The 13,933-nt window shown below is 55.6% G+C and overlaps 2 protein-coding genes across 7 annotated transcripts in view; both read left to right on the top strand.

Moving 5' to 3' along the window:
* The first annotated feature begins 737 nt into the window (after nucleotides 1–737).
* PELI3 (pellino E3 ubiquitin protein ligase family member 3) lies at nucleotides 738–9,319 on the top strand. Of its 3 annotated transcripts, XM_008062699.1 has the most exons (7): nucleotides 738–1,056; nucleotides 1,597–1,668; nucleotides 3,685–3,814; nucleotides 4,386–4,487; nucleotides 5,691–5,885; nucleotides 6,190–6,378; nucleotides 7,624–9,319. In XM_008062699.1, exons 1-7 carry the CDS (start codon nucleotides 905–907, stop codon nucleotides 8,191–8,193), a joined length of 1,410 nt encoding a protein of 469 aa, XP_008060890.1. In that variant the 5' UTR covers nucleotides 738–904; the 3' UTR covers nucleotides 8,194–9,319. The 3 variants fall into 3 exon arrangements, with proteins under 3 accessions (XP_008060890.1, XP_008060892.1, XP_008060891.1); XM_008062701.1 differs by lacking the exon at nucleotides 1,597–1,668 and having other exon boundaries at nucleotides 738–1,045; nucleotides 3,791–3,814; XM_008062700.1 differs by lacking the exon at nucleotides 1,597–1,668.
* Nucleotides 9,320–12,428: 3,109 nt separating this feature from the next.
* DPP3 (dipeptidyl peptidase 3) overlaps nucleotides 12,429–13,933 on the top strand; it is a 27,961-nt gene continuing 26,456 nt past the window's right edge. For 3 of the 4 annotated variants that reach the window (XM_008062696.1, XM_008062695.1, XM_008062694.1), the window contains exon 1: nucleotides 12,429–12,845. In XM_008062696.1, the coding sequence (XP_008060887.1) occupies nucleotides 12,794–12,845 (52 nt within the window). In that variant the 5' untranslated portion in view covers nucleotides 12,429–12,793. The remainder of the gene's footprint in view (nucleotides 12,846–13,933) is intronic. The other variant, XM_008062697.1, reaches the window with a different exon arrangement.

The raw sequence follows: 13,933 nt of genomic DNA, 5'->3' as shown, positions 1-13,933 counted from the left end.
ATGTGTATCTGCGTATGCGCTGGGCCGTCATAATGCCCGCCCGGGGCGCGGGGCGCGGGGCGCGGGCCTGCCCCGGCGCAGTCCCTCCGGCGCGGGGATGTTTTCCAAACAGGCTGCCTGCGGGAGACAGGCTCTGCTGCAGCCCGAGCCCGAGGGGGGAGCGCCGCCCCCACAGGCCTCCTGAGACCCGGCGGCGGCCGGGGACCGCAGACAGACACCTGAGGGAGGGAGGAAGGGAGGGAGGGATCGCGCACCAGGAGGAGTCCGTTGGCCTGCCCGCAGAGCGAGGCCAAGACGGGGAGACTGAGGCAGACGGATGGTGAGCTGGAGGCGGGCAGACGGGCAGAGATGGGGAGCGGGGGGAGAGAGCTGGCGAAAAGGACAGCGGCTGGGAGGACAGAGAGTCATTGAGAAAACAGACAGACTGAAGGAGGCCTAGACTGCAAAGGGACAGAAGATTAAGATGGACAGATAGATTCAAAGAGCCTGATAGAGGGGTAACTCAGAGGTTTTGAGGCGAAGGGCTAAGTCCAGCTGAATCTGAGATGAAGGGTAAGGGCCCCCAACTCATGGGGTGCTCCTCTTCCAAGAACATCCCAGACTGGCGTCTTCATCAGAAAGCAATCTCTGGTCATCCCAAGTTGGTCCATCACTCTGGCACCACCAAATCTCCCGACCCTCTGCCACCCCTCCCTCTTGGTTTCATCCCACCCATCTCCCCTCCCTGGTATCCCAGCAACCTGGGGCAGTTTAGGGGAGGCAGAGGTGACTGGTTGCCATAGCAATAGATTTGGTGAAAGGTCACTCTGCCATAGCCTAAGTGGCCCTGCAGCAGGCTGGAGCTTGGATTGAGGGGGAATGGTTGGGAAGCTGCAAAGCTCTTTTCTCTCCCCCTCTGCCCAGAATGGTGCTGGAAGGAAACCCTGAAGTGGGGTCCCCTCGAACCTCAGACCTACAGCACCCCGGAAACAAGGGCTCTTGTGTTCTCTCCTCTCCTGGTGAAGATGCACAGCCAGGCGAGGAGCCCATCAAGTATGGCGAACTCATCGTCCTGGGGTGAGCGGCCCTGGTCCAGGAGGGGTGAGGCACCAGGTACCCCCCAGGGCAGCAAGAGCAGGGGCCCCGAGCCTCCCACCCCACCTAGGGCCTTCTGCTGTTTGTCTCCCCTCACCTTCCTAGCTGAAAGACAAAATTGGACAAACCCACCTCAATGGTTATTATTTTATTTTCCCATTTTCCACAAATTGCTGAGACAACTCTAACTGCCCAAGTTCCTGATGAGATGAGAAAAAAGTAACACCAGCTGCCTTTCATAAAGTACCTAGTGTGTGGTGTGGGGTGAGGAACTCTGGTTCTCTAGCAAAACTGCTTGGTTCAAATCCTGCCTCTGCAAGTTGCCGAACTTCCCATGCCTCCATTTTCCCATTTTGCAAACAGGGATGGTAATAATCCCGACCTCAGAGGGTTGTTGGAAGGAAGGAATGAGTGATTTCTGTAAAGTACGAAGAACAGTGCCTGGCACATATCAAGTGTTCTGGGAGGCAGGCCTGTGCCAAGCCCTTTCACGGACATTATTTCATTTCAATCTTCACAAAGATGCTGTGAGGAAGGAGGTGAGGAAACCGAGGCTCAGAGAGGGGAAGTGACTGGCCCAAGGGCACACAGCTGGTAAGTGGCAGGGCTGGGATTTGGACACAGGTCTTTCTCTAGGTCTAGTGCACTTTCACTAAGCCACAGCTCAACGTCACACTACAGATGAGAAAACTGAAGCCAGGAGAGAGGAAGCGACGTGAGTTGGTGGCTGGGCAGACCCCATCCTTTCCTGGTCTTCGCCTGACCAGGATCCCTGTAACATCTTTTCAGCTGTTCCCCCAGGCACAGACTCCTCCCCTATCCAGGTCTCCTTTTGGCTTCTGTCTCTGCCATCAGTCCTGAAGAAACTATTTGATAAGCTATATGATCATTATGATTGCTTATTAGGAAATAATAATGGCTACTGTTTGTTGACATGTGCTTTTAAAAAAATAATAATATCTAACGCTTATCAAGGACCTGCTATAAATATGCCAATGTAAACTCCATGGCAAGCACTTTTAAATGCTTTATCTCATTTGGCTCTCAAAATGAACCCGTGAGTTACGTCCTGAAAAATTAGCCCCATTTTACAGAGGTCACGCGATAAGCAGAAGAGCCAGATTTAAGCCAGGCTTCTCAGCCTCCTGAGCCTGTGTCTTGAACAGCTCCACCTCAAGGCCTGCCGCCTGCCCCATGCATGTGAAGAGGGCAAAAATGATGCCCCTCTCGGGGGTGCTTGAACTGGAAAAGCAGCTGCCTCGAGTCCCAAGGGCAGAGCTGGCTTTCCAGCCAAGGGTAAGGCCACTGATGGGGGGGACTGCAGACCCCCACACATGGGCCCTCCTGACAGCCCCCTGCAGGGCAGTGAAACCCACACGGGCTACACATCAGAGCCACTGGAGAGCACTGAAGATACACATTGACAGACCCACTCCAATCCTACAGAATCAGAATCTCAGTAGGTGGGACCAGAGAATCTGGATTTTAACAAGCTCACCAGAAGATTCTGATTCAAGTGGTCCTTGCTTGTATTTGGCACCTCTTGATCCTGTCACTTCCTGTCCCCAAACCTTCGCAGCTCCCCACTGCTTACAGAATAATGCCCTCAGCATGGAGTTCCAGACCCTTCCACCAATGTCATTTCCCCTACCACATTTCACGATGCAAGTCACCATTCCCTGATCTCACCAAACCCTGCCAGCCCTGGGGCCTTGGCACAGGCCGAACTTCAACTTGAGGGGTTTCTGCAAGTCTGGAGTGAGACTGACCCGAGCTCAAATCTGGACTTTTCCCCTTACTAGCCTGAGGCAAGTCACTTTCCCTTCCTGAGCCTCAAGTTCTCTTATTGGTAAAATGGGAAGAAAGACACTTGTCTGGCAGGACATTGCAGATTCCATTAGGTGATTAATAAAGTGAAGGCCCTGGAACATGGAGGCAGTGCATGGCAGAAATCAAGGCTATGACTCACCTCTTCTTTGCCTGTCCCACTCATTCCCTCCGGACAAGAGCTGGAAAGGAAGGTGGAAGTGTGACATGTATGGAGGTAGTGACTTTATGGGTCATTGCGTTCTTTCATTTTGGTTTCTAGTAGCCTTGTAAAAAGTGACAGTTTGCTACAGGTGAATTCTTTTTAGTTCTTCAAAGCCCAGTCTAGGTGTTCCCTCTCCCAGAAACCCAATTCTAGGACCAGAATTCCCTTCGCTTCCTCTGGTCTGTGGCACACTTGGCTTGTGCCTGGGTATGACAGGTGGCACCTCGGTTCCTGAAGAAGCTGAGGGTCCTTCCCTCCACCGAGTGCACACAGCTGACCGTGGTATGTCATCTCTACCACCTCAGTGCCCAGCACCTGTTCAGGCATGGCTCAGGTGTCTAGGAAATACTTAGTGAACTGAATGAAAGGCTTTTTGAAACTATTCTGACACCCTCCCATCCCCAGTGCACCAATTTGATATCATAGATTCTTTTAGTTTCGGGTGATTCTAGAACTTGCTTATTAAGGTAGGACTTGCCCAGAAGTTGGCAGTTTCCTCCAAGTCTCATCAGGGGCTCACTTTCTCTCTTTTTCTCTCTCCTCCCACAACCCTTGTTCTTAACCCCCCACATCCACAGCTACAATGGGTGTCTGGCAAGTGGTGACAAGGGCCGTCGGCGAAGCCGCCTGGCACTGAGCCGCCGGCCCCATGCCAACGGAGTGAAGCCGGACGTCATGCACCACATTTCCACACCACTCGTCTCCAAGGCAAGCAGCTGGCCTATAGACCTGAGTGCCAGTCCTGCCCTCCCTGCCCGAGACTCAGGTCTTTGGCCTTCCCAGTCCATCCTTCCCAGTCCATCTTTGGCTACCTGAGAAACGGTGACAGTGGGAAATCCTTGGCAGTGGGCACAGTGCTTTACAGCTTGCAAAATGTTTCCTTGACCGCCAGACCCCATTCTTTGGATGGAAATGAGCAGCATCCTTTTAAAGGCAGCCGGGGCTCAGAGAGGGGGATGTGATAGTCACACAGCAATGGCAAAGGGTAAACCTTTGTCTTTAGAGGATTTGGGTTAGAATTCAGCCTCTTATTTCCAGCTGTAAGCTATGGGCCAAGTTCTCTCTGATCTACAGTCCCTGCAACTGCAAAATGGGAATGATAACCCAATTCTTGGGGTGGCTGTCAGAAACCCATATAAAGCACCTACTGTGTGAAGGATGGATCCACCCCCTTCCCAGGGAAGGGCCGCTGCTGAGCCTTGAACTTCAGCTTCTGGCTCAGAGGTGTATACTTTTCATGGCCGCATGCCCTGGGAAGTGACTTCTTTCTCCCCACCAGGCACTGAGTAACCGTGGCCAACACAGCATCTCGTACACACTGTCCCGGAGCCACTCGGTCATAGTGGAGTACACACATGACAGCGACACAGACATGTTCCAGGTATGCTCAGGCCCCTCCACGCACCTCTTGGCCACCTCTAGGCTCTGCAGGTGTTCCAGGGTGAGGCTGCAGGACCACAGGCCATGCGAAAGGTGATTCAGTGGCACTCAGTGCTGTCAACTACCCTTCAGATGGGGAAACAGGATGTCTGAATATGGGCTGTTAACTTTGCAGAGTCACACAACTAGTCAGTGACTGTATCGAGACTCAAACTCAAGACTCCCATGGCTGGGAGCAGTGGCTCATGCCTGTAATCCAGATACTTTGGGAGGCCAAGGAGGGAGGATCGCTTAAGTCTAGGAGTTTGAGACCAGCCTAGGCAACACAGTGAGACTCTACCTCTAAAAAAAATGTAAAACTTAGCCAGGTCTGGTGGCACACACTTGTAGTCCCAGCTACTCAATTGGCTGATGCAGGAAGATTCCTTGATCCTAGGCGTTTGAGGGTAGAGTGAGCTATGATTGTACCACTGCCCTCCAGCCTGGGCAACAGAGCAAGACCCTGTCTCAAAAAGAAAAAAAGACTCCCAGACTGCAGGAGCCATACAGCTCAGTAGGTCCGAGTGTGGGTGTGAGGGACATACTGCCTGGGTTCAGATCCCAGCTCTGTCACTTACCACTGGGTGACTTTGAGCAAGAGTCACTTAAGTTCTTGGGTCTTGGTTTCCTCACCTATAAAATGAGGCCCATAATAGTACCCATTCCATGGGAGGATTAACTGGGGTATTGCACATAAAATGCTTAGCATAGTGCCTGGCTTATAGTAAATTCTTGCTAAAAATTTACTATTGCCGGGAGCGGTGGCTCAAGCCTGTAATCCCATGACTTTGGGAGGCCGAGGCAAGAGGATTGCCTGAGCTCAGGGGTTCAAGTCCAGCCTTGGGCAACTTAGCGAGACCTCGTCTGTATAATAAATCAAAAACTTAAACTTAGCTGTGTGTGGTAGTGCATGCCTGTAGTTCCAGCTACTCGGAAGGCTGAGGCGGAAAGATCGCCTGACCCCAGCAGATTGAGGCTGTGGTGGCTGTGAGCATGCCACTGCACCCCAGCCTGGGTGACAGAGTGAGATTCAAACAAAAAAATTTGTTTACTATTTGCTGCTAATGTTTAAGTACTCTCCTACTCTTCTATCAGCAAATCAACTGGTTTTTGACTGAGTAGGGTGTGCACATAGGATTCTTGTTTGCCTTCCCCTTCCTTACAGATTGGCCGCTCCACAGAGAACATGATCGACTTTGTGGTAACAGACACGTCCCCTGGAGGAGGGGCCGCCGAGGGACCATCCGCCCAGAGCACCATCTCCCGCTATGCCTGCCGCATCCTCTGTGACCGCCGGCCGCCCTATACTGCCCGCATCTATGCTGCTGGCTTCGATGCCTCCAGCAACATCTTCCTTGGAGTGAGTGAGCCCCCAAGCAGGGACGAACTGCTCATCTGAGCATGAACCAAGGGGTAGCCTGGGGAGATGCAGCATCCTGGGGTGATAGACCAGCCTGTAGAAATCCTAACGATGACCCAGGCAGGGATGAGCAACCCCACTTAACAAATGAGCGAAGTGAGGCCCAGAGAGGTCAGGTGATGTCCAAGTCATGCAGCTCCAGCCAGGCCTCTCTGGGCCACCGCTGGACTTGAGAGAGGCAGCACCTTCGGCACCCAGCTTGGTGAGGGGATACGGGGATGTGATCTGACCCCTTTGGTCCCAGGAGCGAGCAGCCAAATGGCGGACCCCTGATGGCTTGATGGATGGCCTGACCACCAATGGAGTCCTGGTCATGCACCCCGCGGGTGGCTTCTCCGAGGATTCGGCCCCGGGTGTCTGGCGGGAGATCTCCGTCTGTGGAAATGTGTACACGCTGAGGGACAGCCGCTCAGCTCAGCAGCGGGGGAAGCTGGTAGGTGGCCCGCTGCGTTCCCCGCCCCATCTTTGCCAGGCCCTAACCTTCTGCCCATTCCCCTGCCCAAGCCAGGAGATGATCTCTAGTGCTCCTACCCAAGGGATCTCCAAAAGGCTCCATCTTGGGAAATCCCAAACTCAGGGAGTTCTTGGCACATGCCAATTGCCTCACAGACAGGACCAGGCCCGCGTCCATGGGGTGATGTGAAATAGAGCACAAACACACCGTGCAATCCCTAGCGACTCTGAGGCCGCCAGCAGCTTAAAAAATCACACCATCTCAGGAGGGTGACACTTGGCCTGTGCGTGAGCAGTTTATAGCCTAGAGTGTTGGCAGTCTGCAGCATGTCTGTCACATTCAGATGGGTTTAGCTTTATTCTTCTCTCCCGGCAGGAACGGGCTCTTGGATTAGCTCTGACACGTGGGGGGGGGGGGGCAGTGGAAACTCCACGTGGTACATGTCAGAGAGCTAAGGTTAGGAGCCGGCAATGAGTCCCTGAGAGAGGTAGGGGCTGCCCAAGGTCACGTGGCCACGCTTGTCGAATGGCCCACTCAGAGCTCTTCCTGGGTGTGAACACTTCGACCAAGGAGAGGCACAACCTCAGGAAAAAGCATGGCTTATCTTTCCTGGGAGATTGGGGAAGCATTATCTGTTAATACTCTGCACATGAATGTTTCACAAGCACACACTAGTTGAGCGCCTACTATGTGCATGGCACTGGTCCAAGAATTTACATTGACCGATTCATTTAATCTTCATGAGAACCACTTGAGATGCTGGGAGGTGGAATCCTCTTGAGAATGAAGAAACTAAGGTAGAAAGAGGTTAAGTTACTCGGCCAGAGACACAGTTAGTAGGTGGTGAGGCCAGAATTCAAACCACAACCCCTGGGACAGGGGCTTTGGGCAAAGTATCCTGCCTTCCCTGTTAGAGCTGTCTCCTGCCTCTGGCATTAGGGGGAGCACTTGGGAAAACATTTCAGAAAAATCATGGTCCAGACCACCTGATCCAGACCACCTGATCTGACATGAGGAAACCAAGGGCCACACCCCCTGCGGGGAGTGAGGGACAGAGCATGCCTGGGAGCACCTGCCCGTCTGCCCTCTTGGCCTCTGTCCCGCCCCTCTGCCCAGCCCACCCTGCCAGCCCAGGGTGTTCCCTCCAAGGAGGCTCAGTGGGATGGGGTGGCTTGGTTGTTGGGGGCCTCTTGGGCAGTAAGACCCCTCTGCTGCCTCTGGCAGGTGGAAAACGAATCCAACGTGCTGCAGGACGGCTCCCTCATCGACCTGTGCGGGGCCACGCTGCTTTGGCGCACGCCAGCGGGGCTGCTGCGGGCACCCACGCTGAAGCAGCTGGAGGCTCAGCGGCAGGAGGCCAACGCGGCCCGGCCCCAGTGCCCTGTGGGCCTCAGCACCCTGGCCTTCCCCAGTCCAGCCCGTGGCCGCACGGCACCCGACAAGCAGCAGCCTTGGGTCTACGTCCGCTGTGGGCACGTCCACGGCTACCACGGCTGGGGCTGCCGGCGGGAGCGGGGCCCCCAGGAGCGCGAATGTCCTCTCTGCCGCCTTGTGGGGCCCTACGTACCCCTGTGGCTGGGCCAGGAGGCCGGCCTCTGCCTGGACCCCGGGCCACCCAGCCACGCCTTTGCGCCCTGCGGTCATGTCTGCTCGGAGAAGACTGCCCGCTACTGGGCTCAGACACCACTGCCCCACGGCACCCATGCTTTCCACGCTGCCTGCCCCTTCTGTGGGGCCTGGCTCACCGGTGAGCATGGCTGTGTCCGCCTCATTTTCCAGGGCCCACTGGACTAGGCTCCCCGCGGCCCCCTGCTGCTGTGCCCGCCTGCCTGCCCAGGTCCCCCACCTCCTGTGGCCCAGAGGGAGCCCTGCATGTGGGACACTACCAGCTGGCACATAGCCACACCAGATGGACACGTTGGATGGGCTGTGCCCCTCCCCCATAACTCTGGCCCCCAAGGAGGTCCCCAGGCATACTTAATGGGGCCTTCAGCACCAGCTCTGCCCTGGGCTGATGGAGGAAAGCCCAGCCCCATGCCCTGCCCTTCCTGGGGCGCTCCACATTGTGCCGCCTACACTGTGTGCCCCTGGGGGAGTGAAGGGACCAGGGGCCCCTGACCCCCAGCTTAGGCTGGCTGCGCCCTGAGCCTGCCAGACCCAGTTCCAGATGCTCCTCCTTCCTGCTGCTGCCCTGGGTTCCTCTATAAACCTCACTGCTCAGCTGCCCTCGCAAATCCCCGTGTCCCGCATGCGTGCAATGCCTCCAGCCCCTGAGTGAACAGTGTGTGGGCAGCAGGCTGGGACCGGCATTTGCTGAGAGCCACTGTGGGCTGGACTCCATGCCAAGTGGGCTCTGGGGGCACAGAGACTATCAGACCCAGCTCCCCACCCACCTGGTGGAGTTCACTGACTAGCAGAGGACAGACCAAGTTGCCAAATGTGATGGATCGAGTTACCACGTGTGCTGGGATAAGGGCATGATCGGGGCTGTCGCAGTCCTTGCTGGAGATGGGAAAGTAAGGGAGGCTTCACAGAGGAGGAGCCCAGCCTCGAGGGAGCTTGGAACCCTCCAGGTCCACAGAATGGGAAGGGTGCAGGAAGGAGGGCCTGTGTGCAGGCTCGGGTGTCAGTGAGCATGAAACTGATGGACAGGTTCAGGGCCACTGGAGCATGACTACAGGGGGCAGGGATGGGGCTGGAGCAAGAGGCTGGGGCTATGTGACCAGGGGAGATGCTGGAAGGAGGGTTCTGAACCTCATTTGTGGACGGTCAGGAGTCAACAAAGGGAGGAGGGAGGACTCACGGGTCCAGAGTGTTGGCTGTGCCACAAGGGCTATCATTCCCGAATGCCCATCATGTGCCCTGCACTGTGCTGATGATAATAATAACTGTGTTCGTTGAGCACTCACCAGGCACCGGGCTTTGCTTCTCAGAGGTTTTGTTATTTTATCCTCATGGTAACCCAGAAAGGGGGGTGTTGCCGTTTGTGTTTACCAGGAGATTAAGGCACATGCTGTAAGTCACGGTGGCCAAGCCTGGATTCAAGTCCACAGCTGCCGTCTGGTGGGGGAGCACACCCCCTCCATCACACCATGCCGCTTCCCTTCGACAGGGGTGGGACGAAGTGGGTGGGGTTGTGGAAACTAGATTGGTGGAGACCCACCTGCTCGGTGCCTGGCCCCACACAGGGAGCTTACAGTCTGAGGAGGAACCGGCACCTGCTTGTACTGGAAGCTGACCACTTCACCTGTGCTGGCCACTGGTACCCCAGGCCAGATGTCGTGGGCTTGTCAGCCAGGCTGGAGGGGTGAGAACCAGGGACTCCCAAGAAGTCCCAGGGAGGACCTGGAGCTTGAGTCACATCTTGGAGGGCAGAGTGTCTTTAGGGGCAGGGAGGAGTTGGGAGGGCAGCCCAGGTGAGGGGAGCGGCATAGTGGGGCGGAGAAATTCTTGGGGAGGGTGGGGGTGGAAGACAGGGATGGAGGTGAAGACAGTTGTCGGGGCCTGGTGGACCTTGGTTGCCAAGGAGGCCAACTCTGAACTGGACCCCTATTCATCCTGACCATAGGTCACCTCTCCCTGTGAACAAAGGACCAAGCTGGCTGGTGGTGTTGCCCCCAGACCATTTCTATAGGAGCAGGCCAGGAAGACAGGAGGACAGACCTTCTAGAGACATGAAAAGAAGGCTTTGAGTACAAGCATGACCTTCCCTCTTGGAAGACAGAAGCCAGAGCCCTAGGGAGTACAGTTTGCATGTGGAGGGTCCTGCCCAAGGCCACACAGCTTATTGGGGACAGACTGGGCTATTGAGGGGACAGAGAGAGGAGGTGATCAATTCTTGCTTCTAGAGTATCACACTGTTACACCAAGGGGAAGGAGGGAATGGGGCCGCTGAGTGGATGTGGGAGCATTTCTTCTTTTTTTTCTCCTTTTTTTTTTTTGAGTTGGAGTCTCACTCTGTGAGTGTCACACTCACAGCTACCACAGCCTCAACCTACTGGGCTCAGGCAATCCTTCCCCCTCAACCTTCCAAGTAGCTGGAACTATGGGTGTGCACCACCACGCCTGGCTAATTTTTCTTTATTGTAGAGACGAGGTCTCCCCATGTTGCCCAGGCTGGTCTTGAACCCCTAGGTTCAGGCACTCCTTTTGCCTCCACCTCCCAAAGTGCTGGGATTACAGGTGTGAGCCACCTCACCCGGCAGATGTGGGAGCGTTTCAACTCCCCACCACACCAAAGGACTAGAAATCCAACTCTTCCCAGTTGTTACCTCTTCTGACCAGGTAAGGGAACATTTTGATCCCATTTCCACCCAGGAATATCAGACTCAGAGAAAAGATAAGCAAAGGGCCCCATGCTGGGTGCGGGAGAGAACTCGGAAGTATTGGTGGAGGGGGACAGACTGCCCCAGTCTTGCCCCAGCTCTGTCCCTGCCAACTCATGCAGCCTGTTTCCTCATCTCTTAAATGGAATAACAGTGCTTGCTACTGCACCAGGTGACTGTGGATGGATAGAAGTCAACTGTAACATAGTAGATGCTCGATAATGTGACTTCCTTACCAACTCCTTTTTCATTCCCATGGGGAAGAGCCAAGGCTGGGGATGTTTATGACTCCAGTGATAGACTACTTCATGTGATTTTGTGTCTGAGTGTGTGTGTGTGTGGGGGGGGCAGGTGGAGGGGACAGCGTGGTGGAATGCCTGTTCAGGAACACTTGAGGATGTGCTGTGTGGCCTTAGGGAACCTCTTAGCCTCAGGTTCCCCAACTTTACAGTGGAGAAACTGATGATATCTCAGGGTTTTTGCAGGAATTAAATGAGATCCGAGGCAAGGCATGGTATTGTGCACCTGTAATCCCAGCTACTTGGAAGGCTGCGGCAGAAGGATCACTTGAGCCCAGGAGTTCGAGGCCAGCCTGGGAAACATAGTAGGACTCCCCAGCTCTAAAATAAAACAAATAAAAGAATTACATGAGACCTTCCATGTCAGTAAGTGCTCATATTAGCTGTGATCACAAACAGTACTGGGATCTTTTCCCTATCTGAGCTGCCCCCTGGTGGCAGTATACAGCACTACCTCCTCTACCTGTATGTATTTCAACTTCACCAGTCAGTCAATTTTATACCCATTTTAGGCAATAAAAATGGAGGCACAGGAAAGACGTCGGGTGACTTCCCTAAGGACACAGACCGACTCATTGAATTCCTCCATATAGTGGCAGTCGTCATCAAAGCCCACAGCTAGCAGCACAGTTATGCCGAGCAGGGCCTTGGGCACCTTTGCGGAGGAGAAACTAGAGCTTGGGGTGGGCGGACACAGCCCTGAGCCTAGACACAGGCGTGGCAAAGAGAGTGTGCCAGGTGTCAATCCCCAAACACCCCCACCCCCACACAACTATAGAGAATGGCTCTGCCCAGTCAACAGGTCGCATCAGCCTACCATCTCCCTTGGATTGTTAGTAGCCTGGTTTGCCGGCTAATAAGGCCAAGTCTCCGAAAGGTAAACTGGACAGCCAGCACGTGGCAGAGGCCTGATTCGACCTTAGACGACCTGGTTCCGCCCCCCAAGCTGGGCCTGGACCCTCACGATGCTGTCCATTCGGCTCAGGCACAGCGCCAGGCACTTCCACATGCCGTGCCCCACCCTGCCCGTCGTCTTTAAGTCTGTCCGGACACATAGGAATGGACATCAGGTACCGTCTCTACCCTGGGCTGCCTTTTGGGGTCGCAGGAGACTCTTAACCATCAAGCACCCTGCAAGCACCAAGAAACTGCCACCCCCTCCCTGTCCCCAACCTCTTTGCTCTGTGGAAACTGAGGCTCAGGAATGTTTAGCGGCTGCCCCAGCCCCAGGGGACTCCGTAGTGGTGCAGTGAAGGGTCCGCGCTCCTACGTGGTGGGGACCATTTCATCTCTGGCCGAAACCCACTAGCCTGTAGCCTCGATCCGCCTCACCGAGAGCTTTGCAGTCTCCAACGAGTCTCCACCCGACCCCAGACCCTGAGTGCCGTGAGAACCGGGGACCCACATTACTCCCATCGTGCAGGTTCCTGCCTGCAAAACTGAGGTCGGGGGACTCCGGGATGAAATCCCAAAGGAGAGCAGGATCGGAACCGGGAGAGGGAGGTCCTCTGGTATTCGGTCCGTGACCTTGTCAGTCCCGTCTGCCCAGACTAGGCCGCGGCCCGGCCGGGCGCTGACGTTCCAGATCCCCTCGGACAAAAGGCCGAGGCCGTGGTACCAATCCACGCAGCACCCCGTAGCGCCCGGGGGCGGGAGCCGGCGAGCCGGAGAGACTCGCCTCGGCTCGCCTATTGGCTGGGCCCGACGCCCATCCGGACTCCGGTGCCAGACGATTGGCCAAAGGGGGCGGGGCTCGCAGAGCCCCAATGAATGGGGGAGCCGGAAGCAGGAAGTGAGTTTGCGAACAGAGCAGCTGCTGCAGGTGAGGCGAGGTGTCCGGGTTTTGGGGGTCACGGTGTGTCATGCCCGGGGGACCAGGGCGAGGCTGGACCGAGCACAACATTCCCTTTCTGCTCACTCTCCAGTGCTCCTTGCAGATCCAATCCCGGCCCCGAGGCCCAGGAGCGCTCCGAGCTGCCAAGAGTTTGGATATTCCTTTCCGAACCCGAGCGACGGCGCCTCGGGGCGGAGCCTCTGGAGTCGGAGGGAGGCTGGAAGCTCGTTCCCAGCCAGGGAGCGGGGCGTGGAGAGTGACATGGGCTGGGAGACCCAGTGGGTCCCAGCAAAGCCGTGAGATGTTCAGTAAGATGCTTCGCCTCTCCGAGCTTCAATTTTCCTACCTGCAAAGTGGATTTTCTTCCAACTGGGAACGTTCCGTGGCTCTGCTGCTCCCCGGCCGAGCACAGGGAGAGGGCAAGAGATGGAGGGCCCAAGAAAAGGCAGCTAGAAGGATGAACTTGAGCCAGGTCCTGCGAGTGGTGAGGGGGGAAGAGGGTGCATTCCGTTCTAGGCGAACTCATCTAATTGAGTGCACCTGCCTCGTGAAGTTGGGGTTGGTATCACCCCCTTTTTTCAGAGGAGGAAACGGCGGTGCAAAAAAGTGAAGCAGTTGGCTTGACTTTTAGGAGTCTGGGGCTGAGTCAGGGTTAGACTTCCAGCTGGCAGTCTAGGACTCTGTCCTTGTGAAGGATGGGGGGAGTTGGGAGTTGAGAGGCTCACACTTTGGGAGGCCGAGATGAGAGAATTGCCTAAGCCCACGGGTTCGAGACCAGCCTGGGCAATTTGGCAAGATCTCAACTCTACAATAAATCAAAAAATTAACCAGGCGTGGTTGCGCATGCCTGTAGTTCCAGCTACTTGGAAGGCTGAGGCGGAAGGATCGTCTGAGCCCAGCAGGTTGAGACTGTGGTGGCGGTGAGCAGCATGCTACTGCACTCCAGCCTGGGTGTCAGAGTGAGACTCCAACTCAAAAAATAAAAATGCAGTTGAGCCGGGCTTGGTGGCTCAGCCTGTAATCCCGCGCCTTTGGGAGGCTGAGGTGAGTGGATTGCCTGAGCCCAAGGGTTCGAG

The sequence above is a fragment of the Carlito syrichta genome, unplaced genomic scaffold (genome assembly GCF_000164805.1).
Source record: "Carlito syrichta isolate Samal-C Ts95f unplaced genomic scaffold, Tarsius_syrichta-2.0.1 Scaffold305797, whole genome shotgun sequence".
NCBI classification, from domain to species: Eukaryota; Metazoa; Chordata; class Mammalia; order Primates; family Tarsiidae; genus Carlito; species Carlito syrichta.
The sequence above is the reverse complement of the archived record's forward strand: the minus strand, read 5'-3'. Positions and strand labels throughout refer to the sequence as shown.

Bases quoted from the DNA above. Each gene is read 5' to 3' on its own strand.
- PELI3 (XM_008062699.1), top strand. From the start codon at position 905: ATGGTGCTGGAAGGAAACCCTGAAGTGGGGTCCCCTCGAACCTCAGAC. The intron at 3,815-4,385 runs GCAAGCAGCTGG...TCTCCCCACCAG, and splicing joins CCACACCACTCGTCTCCAAG to GCACTGAGTAACCGTGGCCA. The intron at 6,379-7,623 runs GTAGGTGGCCCG...TGCCTCTGGCAG, and splicing joins CTCAGCAGCGGGGGAAGCTG to GTGGAAAACGAATCCAACGT.